This window comes from Pongo abelii, chromosome 3, assembly GCF_028885655.2.
Source record: "Pongo abelii isolate AG06213 chromosome 3, NHGRI_mPonAbe1-v2.0_pri, whole genome shotgun sequence".
Classification (NCBI taxonomy): Eukaryota; Metazoa; Chordata; class Mammalia; order Primates; family Hominidae; genus Pongo; species Pongo abelii.
The window spans coordinates 190835414-190851780 of NC_071988.2; the positions used below are offsets into that span (position 1 = coordinate 190835414).

At 37.9% G+C, this 16367-nt stretch overlaps 1 protein-coding gene across 5 annotated transcripts in view; it reads left to right on the top strand.

Moving 5' to 3' along the window:
• The window catches only part of PALLD (palladin, cytoskeletal associated protein), a 339690-nt gene that overhangs the window by 89038 nt on the left and 234285 nt on the right, over positions 1-16367 (top strand). For all 5 annotated transcript variants that reach the window (XM_054554689.1, XM_054554684.1, XM_054554686.1 and 2 more), the window contains exons 6-7: positions 153-294; positions 818-841. In XM_054554689.1, coding sequence (XP_054410664.1) covers positions 153-294; positions 818-841 — 166 coding nt within the window. The remainder of the gene's footprint in view (positions 1-152; positions 295-817; positions 842-16367) is intronic.

Consider the following 16367-nt stretch of genomic DNA (forward strand, 5'->3'; position numbering starts at 1 on the left):
TTACCTGAGTCAGTGCTAATTATTTGATGATGCAAGTTTTGCATTTTGTGTTTGTATCTGTTTTGTCTAAGGTTTGGAATTCTTATTCTGTGTTGTGAAATTGCTTTAAAATGCACCAAAGTCTGATGGAGTACGTTTTCCTTGAATTTCAGGAGCTGCAAAACACAGCCGTGGCGGAAGGCCAGGTGGTGGTTCTAGAGTGCCGGGTCCGTGGGGCACCCCCTCTGCAGGTCCAGTGGTTTCGGCAAGGGAGTGAAATCCAAGACTCTCCAGATTTCCGAATTCTACAGAAAAGTAAGGAGAAGTGCCCATGTCCCCAAATCTGACCATTTTATTCTCTCCAGCTTCAAGAAAACCAAGAAGGGCTAAGTCATTAAGATGAATTGATCTCTGTTTTCAAAGAGTAGCAGGATCAGATAATCTACAGTGTGTTGAAATCCAGTAAATGGAAACTATGACCCCCTTGAAACTCTAATGAAAGTCATATATTCTTTCTTCTTAAAAAATGCATATATACATTTGTACTCAAATTTGCATGAATAATTTTAGGAGGTTTACAAGGCTCCTAGAGCCCATCTATGAACTGCAGTTGGAAAAATTTCTTAGTGTAAGTCAATACCAGAATTTGAGTTTTTATATTTATAGAAATATAAACTGATCTATCACTTTATATCTTTTGTATGGTGGAGTTTGACTGTAACATTTCTTCAGACATGCCCTAGACAAGGTAATGGAAAGGAACAAGTAGGTTTTTTTAAATTAATGGAATCCCATTCTAATACTTTGTTCTAATTTATTTTTTTCATGTGGCAAACAGAACCTAGATCTACAGCTGAACCTGGTAAGAATATTTTTAGGATTTTTTTTTTTTTGGTGGTGGGGGAGCGGATAATGTATCTTTTGGGTCTCAATAGTTCTTTGTTTCTGTCTTAAAGCCATAAGCAGAACAATGTTTTTGTGGTTCCCTGGAAATGTGAAACCCCCTTAAAAACAATATCTTCTTTATCATGGAGTCTGTACACTGCATTTTACATCAACGTCTTTATTAGTAAAACATTAAGTTCCATTCAGACAAGAAGGTCAAGCTCAGTGACTTCAGGCTTTTTAAAATACAGTCTTTTAGGCTCAGAAAGCAAACTAAGCTGATGATGAAAAAACATCCTCCTAAAATTCCAGTAGAGAAGGATAATCTACTGCCTATTTGTACTGATCAGAACCCACTAGCAACCCCAGCTTAGAAATGTGTCTCAAAAGAGAGCAGCTCAAAGAGGTAAGCAAAATGGACCCCCAGGCGTTTCTCATTTGTGTGCCCTGAGCCATAAACTTTTACTATTCTGCAAGCATGAAGAAAGTCATCTTGCCCCCAGATCACTCTTAATTATCAGGTCGTTTGACCAGATCACTGTGCTATGTGATCTAGGAGCCTCGGGCCCAGCTGTTCCCTGCCTCAGACATATTGCATATTTATGGTTCCTCGTGGACTGAAACAGTGTTTGTAAAGGAAACAAATTTTTGTCTGGGTACTTCATCGTATGTCCTCCTCAAGACTATTTTCTTTTGTATTTTTCCCATCAGCAGAGTCACAGTTTCACTTATTTCTGAACAAAGGGTAGAAAAACAAGTCATTTTCCTGTTTCTCCTGTTTGTTCCTCTGCTTCAGTGTCAAGCAGATCTTGCCACGTGTGTCTTAGGAGCCATGACCTTGCTCTGACTCTTCTTGGGGGAACTGGAAAGTCCTCTGTGGGCCACTGCAGGTCAGATTACTGCAGTCAGTCCCTGAACTTCTCACATCTGTGTACTGGATCTTTAAAAGCAGAGTTTGACCCTATTAGGATCCAACGTTTAAGGGAGGCTGAGTAGCATCCTTAGGGAACAACTGGAATTGATCTGCTGCCCTCCTGTCATGAATTACAAGCAGAGCAAGTCCCCCCACTTAATGTGTCAATCATCACATCAAATACTGTATAGTCACTTTCCAGACTGTGGAAATATACAACTGCATATTTTGTCTGTGAAATGTCTTTGAATAAAATTGCATTATGCTACTTTTCTAATACATGGATTTTCTGAGATTAAATCTGCTGCATGAGCTAATATGGGAATCCTGTAGGGAGTTAGGGCACATCTTGTGCATTTGCTATTTTAAACAACTTTAGATAGATAGGTAGATATAACAGTAGGAACCAAATATCTTTTATCTACAAGAAATAGCTTATTATGTGAAACAAACCTATAAAGCAATTTATGTCTTTTAATGCTTTGTGTATAAATAAGACTAAAATTTTGAGCCAAAAATTGTAAAAATGTTACTGCTGGCATGAGTTAAGGCAGCTTTTGACATTGCGTTTTGGATTTGGAGTGAACTCCTGCAACTCTCGTTTCATTGTGTTGTTATACGTTGTCATCATGCACATAGGTGATGATGATTTATCAAATATAGGTTGGAAAATCACAAACCGTCATCTGCAAAGTCAAAACATTGGTTAGAAACTGCGCAGCTTAGTTTTCAGTATGTGTATATTTGAAAATGGGAAACACTCAGAATATGCTGGCTTAAGGAAGAATAAATTTGGATGAGGAGGGAGGAAGGAAACATCTCCCCCGCACCCTGCGTCTTCATCACTTATCCTACATACACTCCTTCTGTTTCAGTTGCGGTTTGTTGCTTTGCTTCTAAAATATAGTTTTGATCATGAATTATTTAATAAAATTAGTCCTAAACAGCTTCATGGAATCACCTGACCTCTAGAACGTACTTAAATGCCATTTGCTTTAACATAGCAAAATCATGCAGAAAAGAGCAAGATATGGAAGGCCTTCCTTTTAAATCCCTTGTCCTAGCAATGCAGAAAAATGTTTCCTGTTTGTGTTCATTGAATTTTCTTATTTACATAGTTAGATCTGAAAGCATTTAAGAAAACAGACTCCTTCATTCCAACTACAATAATAGCATTTTCTGAAAAATTTCTCCTGGCAGAGAAATATTTCTAGCAAATCTGTCAATACACCAAAAAATATTATATAGTCAGGAGCTATTAAAAACTAACACAATGAGTTTTCCTGACTTACGATGATTTCTCCACAATTGTTTTTACCATGACACTACGAGACTTTCTTCTTTCCCTTTTACAGCGTTAAAATGCTGTGCTTCAGGAAATCAGCAGTTGGCATGCAGCATTAAATAAAATCCATGATCATGTTTTTTAAACAAAAAAAACCCTTAAACACATGAATGACTACTCAAGTGACTAATTATATGAGTTGTTATGAGTAAGAACTTCAGAACAAGCAAATGTTACAGCATATTTGTGCTTAAACAATGTTTTGTCATGCCTGTCAAAACTAGGTATGATTCTTTTACTAGTTGCCAGGTGTTTTCCTTACATTGACCTTGTAGTTGCTATGTCAGAGGAAAAAACAAAAAATAAATATGACTGTTTGCCTTCTTTAAATGACCTGATTGACTTATATCTAATGGACCTCTGAGCTATTCAACTCTATAGAAGTATGTAGGAACCGGCTTCCCTGAAAACTGTTTTCTTAGCCGTTGTTAAGTGGAAGGAAGAAAAACAGACATGACTACAATACATCTGAGGCAAGAGATAAATTTTATAGGACTAGGTCAGTGATATTTTCCAAATGCTAAAACATAAATAGCCTTTGAAATTCAGGAAAACATTTAAGCATTCTGTTTTTATTACTCTGTCTTCCTACCCTCTTCCTTTCCTCTGACAGAGTCACTCTTGCTCGCTCTCTCCCCCTCCTCTGTGTCTCTTTCTCTCCCCTCACCTCCTTCATTCCCTCCTTCTCTTCCTCTTTCTCCATCTCACTCCCTCATTCTTTTTATTTCTTTTCTTCTCTTCTCTTTACTCTCTTCCTTATTCATGGGCAAGATGTTTTAAAGCTCCAGAAATAAAATTGAAATTCCCTAGTACCTAGATGTAGCCCCATTAGGAATTAGATATTTAGATAAAGAAGGAAATAGCAGGTTGTCTCCAAATGCATCTGTGCAACTGAAACAGGTTTTTCTTGTCACTGCTGCGTCGTATCTGTCTGATGTGTTTTACACTCCCCTCTCTGTCTAGACAGAAGTCAGCTTGCATCACAAATCTTTTCAGACTGTTTTGTGAATTAATAGCTAGTCAGCTTACTTAAGACCAACATCCGTTTGTCATAGTACCTTCTCTGGCCTTCTTTGAAATTCTGATTTTGTACTGATAGACTCCTTCAAAGACTAGTCTGGGGGTGGGGGACACAGAAGACTCATTTGACAGCTGTTAATACTCAGTCTCTTACTCAGCTGTCTGGAAACAGCCACAAACTGGGTTGAGTTACTTCTATAGCACTGTCTAATAGCGTGCAAAATTAAAAACACAAAAACGCATCTTACTGGCTGTGGAATTTTACATATAAAAGTATATTGCCTCCTGCTTTCAATTTTAACTTCTGCTAACCAGTGTGACCCATGCTAGATCTTGTACAGTAGAGTCTAGGCTTTGATTCTCTGATTCAGAATGTAAAGTAAGTTACACTTAGTTAAATGTACTAAGGTGCTGTTGTAGGAGGGCAATGATAGGGATGTTTCTTGAGATCCCAGTAGATTGTATGCAGTAAAAACTTAATGCATGTTCTAGGTTAGGATGGTGGGTTGAACAAAAGTAGGCCATACGAAACTTATAGTTCACCGAGAGTGTGACAGGATACCCTGGGGTGCTACACCACGCTGACAGGGATGCTGTAATATATTTGAAATTTTTTTATGCAAACACATTCAAACTTGACATTTGACAGATATGACACAATGACTGGCTTGAACTAGTTCAGAATTTCAACATTAGATCACCCTCCATTCTTTTCTATGACATAATCTCTTTGTGAAACTGAGTTTTTGATGAGTGTGTGATAAAAAGTAAGTACCTCATGAAAATCCATGTGAAACATGAAATGAGGCTGGCTCATCCAATCTGATTCCAAGAGAGGTGGTACAGTGCCCAGCAGATGCACACAGCCATTAGTAAGAGATAGTGGCTATTTAAGAATAAAATATAGTATTTTTCTTTCAATTTATATGTATTTTTAAACACTAAATTGTTTAAGCATAAATACTTATTAAGTTCTTTGGAAATAACTACATAACAAACATAACTATTAGTTATGTCTTTTGGCTTAGGAGCACCATTTAAAAAGTATTGAGAAACTTAGAGTCCCATGAACCAAGAAAGTTTGGTTTACTCTCTAGAGGAGGAGTGTCCAATCTTTTGACTTCCCTGGGCCACATTGGAAGAAGAATTACCTTGGGTCACATATAAAATATACTAACACTAATCATAGCTTATGAGCTTAAAAAAAAATCTCATAATATTTTAGGAAAGTTTATGAATTTATGTTGGGCCACATTCAAAGCTGTCCTGGGCCACATGTGGCTCAGAGGCCACAGGTTGGACAAGCTTGCTCTAGAGGGAGAGGGGGAAGACTCAAGACACATTTGAGTACGCACCAAAAAGAAAATTGAGTGGGTTTTGGAATTCTTAATGCCAAATGTGCCTATTTCCAGTCCTCTTCCAGGACTCACATTCCAGCCTGCTGGCCTGTGAACTTTACCTCTCTCAGCAGAGACTGAAGGACTCTTTTCCGGGCAATTTGAACATCCCGAGAGAAAAAATAAATCCAAAGATAATGATTTGGGAGTTTCTCTTATAAAGATGCCACTTAGATTGTGCTATAGGGAAGGCCAAAGTGGATAAGTTCCTCTCTTGTACTCAGAGCTTAATAAACTCCCATCCCTGTCAGACAAGCAGAGAGAAAAGGCATCTGGAGAAAACCTCTAGCATGAATGATATAGAAAAAAACAAGTGACCTTCCTAAAAGGGAACTTTGAGAAAATGGATTTGCAAAGAGAGGAAAATGTAAAACAAAACCAAACAAACAAAATCTCTCTTAAAGGATATAAGGAAATCATTCCACCCAAGAAATAAAAATGAAAAGCTAGAAAAAAAAAAGAGAGGGGAGGACACTTGAAAAACAGAGTTCTTGAAATGAAAAGTTCATAGCAGAAATGAAACGAGCAAATGTCCCACAATGTACAGCAAAATGACAAAGAAGGGATGTAAGAGAGAAAAGGCAACAAAATTAGAGATGCATAGCTGAATAACTGGGATTACAGAAGGAGAGAAGAAAGAAGAGTCGAGAGACAGGAATATCAATGAAATAATTTTTTTAAAGTTCCCCAAACTGAAAGTTATCAGTTTCCAGATGGAAAAATCCACTGATTGCACAACGTATGGAATAAACCCAGACCCAGGCACGTCATCATGAAATTCAGAATTTCCAGGACAAGGAGATCATTTTATAAGTGTCCTGGGAGAACACATCAGGTTATATATACAAACTAGCAAGATGCAAATAGCGTAGGCCTTCTCAGCAGTCACACTAGACACAAGGAGACAATGAAGCAAGAACTTCAAAACTGTGAAAAAAGTTACCTACAACTTGGAATTCTGCCCATAGGCAAAACTTCACATGGAAGTCTAGCAAAGATATTTTCAGACTTGTAAGGTCCCCCAAATTTTCCTCTGGAACCTGACAGTGTGCTCCACCACAGCAAGAGAATTAATCCAGAAAGGGCAAGATGTAGAGGTGGGGTACAGGAAGCAGAAGATCACATCGAAGCAAGAGGCAAAGGGCACCCCCAGGAGGGTGACAGCTGTGCATCAGGAATGAAGGGTAAGTTCAGATTGAAGCCTCGTGTCTCGAGGGACAAATGCAGTGAGGCTTTCATCATTAGGTTCATTGCCTCTGGTCCAGCCCGTCTTTTATTTGGATGACAGAATGGCAGGGCGGTAAGCCTGACCCAAAAATCTCATCTCTACTTGGGCTGTCCTGCTCTCCCCTCCATGGACTGTCACCTGGATCAGCTGGGAATACTCATTTTACCCCCACAGAAACGTTCTGCTTTGACTCAATCCTGACATCCAGAGGTCAGCCATGTTGAGTTTAATTAACCCATCTATGCCTGAGGTTGCAATTTTTTGAATTTTTGCAATCAGACTTTGACGATGACCTTGAGCAGTAGGATATAAATAACTCCCAAATGCTTAGCGTTCCAATAATGGAACACTAGGCATAAATCGGTAAAAAGCAGAAAATACCAGCAATCTCATTGCTGGATATATACCCAAAAGAAAGAAAGTCAGTATATCAAATAGATATCTGCACTCCCATGTTTGTTGCAGCACTATTCACAATAGTTAAGATTTGGAAGCAACCTAAGTATCCATCAACAGATGCATGACTAAAGGAAATGTGGTACATATACTCATTGGAGTGCTATTCAGCCATAAGAAGGAATGAGATCCTGTCATTTGCAACAACACGGATGGAACTGGAGCTCATTATGTTAAGTGAAATAAGGCAGACACAGAAAGACAAACATCACATGTTCTCACTTATTTGTGTGATCTAAAAATCAAAACAATAGAAGGATGGTTACCAGAGGCTGGGAAGGGTATTGAGGGGCTGTGGGGGGAGATGCAGATGGTTAATGGGTACAAAAATATAGTTAGAAAGAAAGAATAAGACCTAGTATTTGATAGCACAACAGGGTGACTATAGTCAATAAGAAATTAATTGTACATTTTAAAATAACTAAGAGTGTAATTGGATTGAATAACTAAAAGGATAAATATTTGAGGGGACAGATACCCCATTCTCCATGATATGATTATTTCATACTGCATACCCTTATTAAAACATGTCATGTACCCAGTAAATATATATACTTTCTATGTAACCATAATGTTTTTTAATTTAAAAAAAGAAACAAAATATGGAGATACCGTCTCCAGCAACAACTGTATTCCTGCTGGATGCCCACATGAGGCCCCACCAGACTGCCCCACTGAGTGAGCCTTATATTTCCCAGATTCACTCAAGACCTTACCCACTGAGTGCCCCGTGGGGCTTTTGGAAACTTTAAAGGATGTTGAATCTAGTTGATGGCCCAAGATTGTTCTTGGGATCTTTTTCCTAACAGTGACAAGGTTACCTTTTCTTTAGTCAACCAAGATTTGTGCTCACTACTCAATTTTTTTAAACTAAAGAATACATTTTTTAAGGATACATACATATATGGTAAACGCATAAAGAAAATCGAAGGAATTATTCTCTCAAAGGAGAAGGAAAATTGGGGAGAGCCTATGAGGTATTTCTGAAGCACTGGAAAGTTTTATTTCACAGACTTGAGGATAGATACACAGGGGTTCATTTCACTGTTATTTGTTAAATGGTACATTTTAAATATCCTTTATATATGATATTAAATACAACTGACAATTTTAAAAAATCCTTTGCAATTTTTTTTTTTTTTTTCTGAGACAGAGTCTTGCTCTGTTGCCCAGGCTGCAGTGCAGTGGCACGATCTTGGCTCACTGCAAGCTCTGCCTTCCAGGTTCAAGTGATTCTCCTGCCTTAGCCTCCCAAGTAGCTGGAATTACAGGCGTCCGCCACCACACCTGGCTAATCTTTGTATTTTTAGTAGAGATGTGGTTTTCCATGTTGGCCAGGCTGGTCTTGAGCTGCTGACCTCAGGTGATCCACCAGCCTCAGCGTCCCAAAGTGCTAGGATTACAGGCATGAACTACTGCACCCAGCCTCCTGTGCAAATATTGATACAAGCATTACATTTACCCACACTGGATTTCATCTTGTTGATTTTAGCTCGGAGTTCTTTTTTACCAACTGTGTTAGCCAAACCATGTGGTGTGAAAGGTAAAAGCTGGATTTCTTTTTTAGGGACTTAGGACAAAAAAAAAACAGTTGCAAAGGAAGCCATTTATGAAAATGTCCCCTTATTACCCAGGGGACCCAGTAATCTTATCCTTGCTGCCTCATCATTTTATGAGTTTCCACAAACAAAATGGTTTTTATTTGTATTTAACCAATTAAGTAGGTCCAGGAATTTGAATGCAATTCAAGGTTGCCTTCTGGGAGATATTGCTGTGATTTTGTAATTTTTAGGTAACTGTAAAGAACAGCATTTATCACTGGTAAAAACAGTTTCTGATTTAGTAATTTATTAAATGCCCTCAAATCAAAACCTTAGGAAATCCAAACATGGGAAAATTATATTAAAATGCATCATAATTAAGGTTATTAATAACTTCAAATTTTTCCATTTATACTGGAGACAGTTTCTTTAGTACAGATAAGTAAGTCTCTAACTCCCTTTATGTGACATAAGCAGTCATTTTCTGATTTCCATTCCTTACCAAAATTTATTTTACAGATGTCTTATACATCTTTGTTCAAGTAAGATGCCACCAGATGAAAATTCAGTATTACAACCTGGCTCATCTCATTTCCTCCTGGCTTTCTTCATTTTTATAATGTCAGAACCATACAAGCTATGATGCTTCTTTCTCTCAACAAAATGTGAGCCTCTTGTCACTGTTGGATGAAATTTTCTTTGAGAAGAAAAGCCGAGGAACCTGTGGGACATTGTATTAAAATTTTATCTAGTTAAAAAAAATTATCTAGCAAAAATCGCTGTGACATTTCAACGCATGAGAATCACTAAAAGAACATCCTAATGTTTATTTTTTATTTTTCTATTTTTGTTCTTTAATTCTGTAATTTTTCTGAATGTTCCATGTGAACTATATACAGGCATATACCTTATTTCTGCATGGAAGTAGTCCTATAAAATCATACACAATGAATTCTGCTCAATCAACTTTGAAACACACAAAGGGAGCTCGTAGGAAAATTGGTCTTACTGAGAATTCCTTTAGAAAATAGTCTTTTTACAAAGCAAGTGTTTTTTTTCCTTCATCTAAATTTCATGCATGCATTTATTTAAAAATAATTATAGGGAGCCTACCATGTGTGAGATGCTAAGAATATGGCCATGAACAAAAATTGTTTCTGCACTCAGAGGTTATATTTCAGGGAACCAGAAACTAACAAGCTAATTACACAATAAATTATTTAGCAGGGTGAGGTGGCACATAGTCTCAGCTACTCAGGAGGCTGAGGCAGGTGGATTGCTTGAGCCCAGGAGTTAAGGCTGCAGTGAGCTATGATCATGCCACTTCACTCCAGCCTGGGCAACAGTGAAACCCCTGTTTCTGAAAAAAGATTTTAAAAATAAAATAAAACAAAATTGCATCAGCTTTATTTGATTTTGTGATTGTCTTCTACTATCTGCTAAAATCTCCCACTAGAGGCCTGGGCAACAGAGCAAGACACTACCTTTATGAATCAATAGATAGATAGATATTATTTAATTACAGTTGTGATGATATTATTTGTGATAGAGATTATTTAATTACAGTTGTGATGTCTCCAGAAAAGTTTACCATCCTAAAATTGCTTTAAGGTGGTAAAACTGATTAAGTTTAATAAAAAAAGGGACTCTCTGAGAAAGTAATGTTTGTGGGGAAACATAAGACTGAGTAGGAGAGTGCTAAGTACTCCAGGAGGAGCCAGGGCTTAGAAACTTATCAGAGCGTGGCTTCACAAGGGCTGCCCCAGAGCCCATGTACCCAGTGCTCAGAAGGCAATGATGTGCCAGGCACAGAAGGAGCCTGATGAGAAGCAGGGACCTAATTATTCAGGGCTTCAGAGACCACATTAAAATTTTTTATTTTATCCTCAAAGTCATGGCAGGACGCGAGGATGATAAAATTTCATTCTTATTAAGAGAGCCCTCTGATTTAGAAGGGGCAACTGTATATTCATCCTCAGGTTTTCTGAAAAATGGCGTGACTAAAAGAACCACAAAGTCGTAGAAGCATCAGAAGGAATTCTTTACAAGTCATCAAGATCATTGATCTAAAACCACTTTATATTATCCCTACGGAATAAAATTGTATCCCGTTTTTAAATGTAGGTTTCAAGGCGCAGAATTATGTCTCTGTTTATAGTTGAAGCATCCTCAGGCATTGAACTGGCAAGGACATTTTTCTCAGTGTTCCCAGAACCTCTGTCTTTCCAGGTGTAGATGATTCAAGGTTGAGAGAAGTGCTTTCCAGAGAGCGCTAAGCCCTGGGAAGATAGTCCAGGGACGTAAGCCCTGGTTGTCCAGGCAGGAAGTGCCCAGGTATTACTGAAAGCTGAGAAGCCTTCACCACTCACAGCAGCATCTGCGACGGGAGAAGGAAAGTGACTTAGCACTGCCTGAAGCCCACTGCTCCAAACCTCGTAAGAAGGGGCTCTTAAGCATGTCCACATTATAAGCTTATATCCTGTTCCAATGTGTCTTATACCTCAGAGGACATATTGCCCTCCCCTTGTGCAGATGAATAATTCTCGTGAATCATTTGGATAATGAGAATAATTAGTTTTTTCAGCATCGGGAAACTCCATTTCCTGACTTAAATCTTTCATTACCTTACTTTACATAAGATTTCTTGTGTCCTGAACTAGGAAAAATGCAGAACAACTAGAGAGGTTTTGTGCTCTAGAAAAAAAGAACATCAGCCGGGTGTGGTGGCTCATGCCTGTAATCCCAGCATTTTGGGAGGCTGAGGCGGGTGGATCACCGGAGGTCAGGAGTTCGAGACCAGCCTGACCAACATGGCGAAACCCTGTCTCTACTAAAAATACAAAAAAATTAGCTGGGCATGGTGGTGTGCACCTGTAATTCCAGCTACTTGGGAGGCTGAGGCAGGAGAATCACTTGAACCTGGAATGCGGAGGTTGCAGTGAGCCAAGATAGCACCATTGCACTCCAGCCTGGGCGACAAGTGAAACTCCATCTCCAAAAGAAAGAAAAAAAGAACATGTGTTTGGGAGACGGGATGCCAACCTTCAGCATTTTGGCTCTAGCATTAATTAGCCAGGACCCTGAGAGAATCACTTTGAACACCCAGGATTCATTGATATTGAGCCTGAAGAAATGAGGGATTTGACCTAATCAATCTCTTACAGTACTGATCTTGTATTTCCCCTTCTAAGGCTAACCACACTTTTAACTCATTCTGTAACCATATGCATTCCATTTAAAATTTCCCAATCCCTTGTAACTTTCCAGAGACATCTCACTTTCCAAATGATTAATCTTACGTGAAGCTCCAGCTTGAATTATTTCCACACTTTCTATCTTCCTCTTCAAATGGAAAGCCAAGAACTGTGTATAGTACAGTCGAAAAGCACAGGATTACTTCATGCTCTCTCTGTTATCTTATTGTTGTCTTTCTATTACGTGAACTTTTTAATCAAATAATTACTGTATGCTCTACATGTATCAGTATCTCTCAAACTTTATCTGGAAACCCTTTTCTTAATATGTCAATCACCCAGGATTCGTTGATATTTATTGAGCCAGGAACTGTGCTGTGGGGCAGTATTTTTAAACTGCTGCTCATGGCCCATGAAGTTGGATGGCAACCACCATGTTATAAAAGTAGAACAAAAATAGTAGCATGCACCTTGTGTAATAACTTTAAATATTCTTTTGTGAAACTTTTATTTCCATTATATATATACGTGTGTGTGTATGTATGTATGTATATGTACCTATCCTATACATGTGAGTGGGTTAGATATAAAATGTATCTCTTCTGTGGATTTCAATCAAAAATATTTGAAACCTATTTTTTTAGGACACAGTTGTCTGTACTTTTCTCAAGATAAAAATAATCTGGAAGGAGCATTAAAAAAAAAAAAAAAAAAAAAAAAAAAAAAAACCTTGGCCCCAACCCAGATCCACTAAATCAGAATCTCCAGGGGAGGGAGGGCCCTGTGTAATCAACATATTTAACCAGTGAGTGCTCCAGGTGATTCTTCCCATCAAACAAGTTTGGAAAATGCCACCATGAAAGACTCAAGATTCAAAAAGTTAACAATAATCTCCACCCAATCTTATAAATAGCCGTGTCTCCCCATCCCAACCAGAATAACTCAATCTTATTGAGGAATTAAGGCATATCTAATACAAATGTTAATAATAGTTATATCTACATCCTTGAGTGTATACCAAAGGCCACATGTAGGATAGAAATAAAATTAGAGTAATCCAGAGTCCTGCCTATTTCAGAGTTGCCAATTCATTTTTCTATCCTTTAGTTTTTCTTCATCGTTTTAAACAAAAATCACTGATTTAAAAATATCAAAATAGTTTAAATATACATTATGCTTCATAGTTTTGACATGTTTTTATATTTATTTTTGTCTTATTTTGAATTGGTAAATATCATAATACATAAATACATATAAGATACATTAGTATATATTATGGGAAAATAATTGTAAGTATTTATGGGATAAAATGCAAGCTTTTGACATATGTATACTTGTAGAATGATCAAGCTGATTAACATATCCATTACCTCAAATACTTATCATTTCTCTTTAAAATACTCTCTGTGAGCTATCTTAAGATATACAGTATATTACTGTTGGCTGGGCATGGTGGCTCACACCTGTAATCCCAGCACTTTGGGAGGCTGTGGCGGGCGGATCACAAGATCAGGAGTTCAAGACCAGCCCAGCCAACATGGTGAAACCCCATCTCTACTAAAGATATAAAAAATTACCTCAGTGTGGTGGTACATGCCTGTAATCCCAGCTACTTGGGAGGCTGGGGCAGGAGAATTGCTTGAAGCCGGGAGGTGGAGATTGCAGTGAGCTGAGATCGCGCCAGTGCACTACAGCCTGGGCAACAAAGCAAGACTCTGTCTCAAAAAAAAAAAAAAAGAAAAGAAAAAGAAAAAAGATATACATACATTATTATGAACTATAGTCACCATGAACCTATTCCTCCTGCCTAACTGAAATTTTGTAGCCTTTGACCAATGTCTCCCCTTCTCATGTCCACCACACACCCCTCTCTGATTAACCATCTTTCTACTTTACATTTTTTTTAGATTCCACACATAAGTAAGATCATGCAGTATTTGTCTCTCTGTGCCTGGCTTATTTCACTTAGCATAATGTCCTCTAGGTTCATCTATGTTGTCTCAAATGACAGAATTTCCTGATTTTTTAAGGCTGAAAGGTATTGCATTGTACATATATGCCACATTTTTTTAATCCATTCATCCACTGATAAATACTTCCATTGTTTTCATACCTTGGCTGTTGTAAATAATGCTGCAACAAATACGGGAATGTAGATATTTCTTCAACATGCAGATTTTCATTCTTTGGCAATATAGCCAGAAGTGGGATTGCTGGATCATACCTCATAGCGTTACACCATTGAGTTACGGTGTTTTCCCAGTTCCCACAATGCATCTTGTGAGGGGACATTTGCCTGATGGAGATACTACGGTGAGCAGAGGTGAGCCTGCCTGAGTTTACACCTTTCCTGCCTATGACACCACAGCTGCCTATTTTATGGGATGTGGTCTTAATGTGCTTATTCTTTATAGAGATACAGTATTGAAATTATAAAGCACAGCATATAACCTGAGTTCAGGATTTCAATAAATTAATTTTTCATCTTGCTCTTATCAACACTACAGAAACCGAAAGTAAATATTCCGGTAATATTGAACCCAATTGGCTTTGTTTTCCAGCTGGGTCAACACTGGGAAAGCTAGAAAATTCTGTAGTGTGTTATCCATATAAGTCCACAATCATACTGGGCAAAACATGTTGTCCTTTAAAGGTCTATTTTGATCATAAAATTTAAAAACATAACTTGTGTTACTCAGTGGCGAGACATGAAATGAGCTATCAAAGTCAGCTGCCATCATCATGAGTCAGATGAGGGCCAATATTGCCATATATAATACTATCTGCTGCATTATGATCCAGCATCCACATTACAGTGCTCAAAAAAGTATTCCAGGTATTTGTGAAAATTACCCAGTATTTTCCACTATTTGTAGCATAGGAAGTCTTGAGTGATACCATCATTTCAGGAAAAAGGAAAAAAAATGGTTTTATTTGAAACAAAACAGCAACATTATTAAGAACTCAAAGTCTCAGGCCGGGCGCGGTGGCTCATGCCTGTAATCCTAGCACTTTAGGAGTCTGAGGCAGGGGGATCACCTGAGGTTGGGAGTTTGAGACCAGCCTGACCAACATGGAGAAACCCCGTCTCTACTAAAAACACAATATTAGCTGGGTGTGGTGGCGCATGCCTGTAATCCCAGCTACTCAGGAGGCTAAGGCAGGAGAATTGCTTGAACCTGGGAGGCGGAGGTTGCAGTGAGCCGAGATTGCACCATTGCACTCCTGCCTGTTTAACAAGAGCGAAACTCCTCTCAAAAAAACAAACAAACAAAAAAAAAAAACAACACTAAGTCTGTTGTACTTGAAATATAGGCCATTGAGCTCGCTTGAGATTGCTGTACTTTTTGGTGTTTTTCATATATTGATGCCTATGCATATATGCTAAACTTGTTACAGAGAGACAACAGAAATATCCACTTAGATAAGGGATAGATTATTTCAGGTTATTTGTATGTATTTTTAATATATTATTTTAAATTTTTAAATAATTTTTGAGATTTGTATCTATATGTTTTTCATATATAGATATGAAAAATATATATATAACCTGAAATAATCTATCACTTTATATAACTGGATATTTCTGTTGTTTCTTTGTAACAAGTTTTAGTGTATAGATACAAGCTGAAATACATTATCTCTGTTTTAAAATTGAAGTTTCATGAAAATTTTTAATTATTTAAAAGATAGAGAACCATATACCTGTTTGTACCTTAAAAAATTTGTATGTTGGCTGGGTGCGGTGGCTCATGCCTGTAATCCCAGCACTTTGTGAGGCCGAGGCGGGTGGATCACGAGGTCAGGAGATCGAGACCATCCTGGCTAACACAGTGAAACCCCGTCTCTACTAAAAATACAAAAAAATTAGCCAGCCGCGGTGGCGGGTGCCTGTAGTCCCAGCTACTAGGCAGGCTGAGGCAGGAGAATGGCGTGAACCCGGGAGGCGGAGCTTGCAGTGAGCCGAGATTGCGCCACTGCACCTCCAGCCTGGGCGACAGAACGAGACTCTGTCTCACACACAAAAAAAAGTGTGTGTTGTATTTGTATTACCTATTCAAAAAAATAAAAATTTTTAAATGGTAGAGATAAATCTTAAGAATAAAGAAAAAGAAGACAATTCAGGAAACTACATTTGGTTCTGTTTTTACAGACTCAATAGGAGGGGTTGCAAAGCTATCAAGACAAGTGGGAGAAAAAGACCAAAAAGATCCTGTCTTTATGATTAAAGGATCATTACAGTAGATCAAATATTTGGTCAATTTTTTAAAATACTGCATAATGAACTAGAATTTTAATTTCTTCAGAAGTCTGAAATAAACATTTAATTTTTAATTGCCTAAAAATTTTAATTCTGTATTATATTTCCTACTTCCATCTTATATTTCAAAAAATTTTTGCCAAATAGT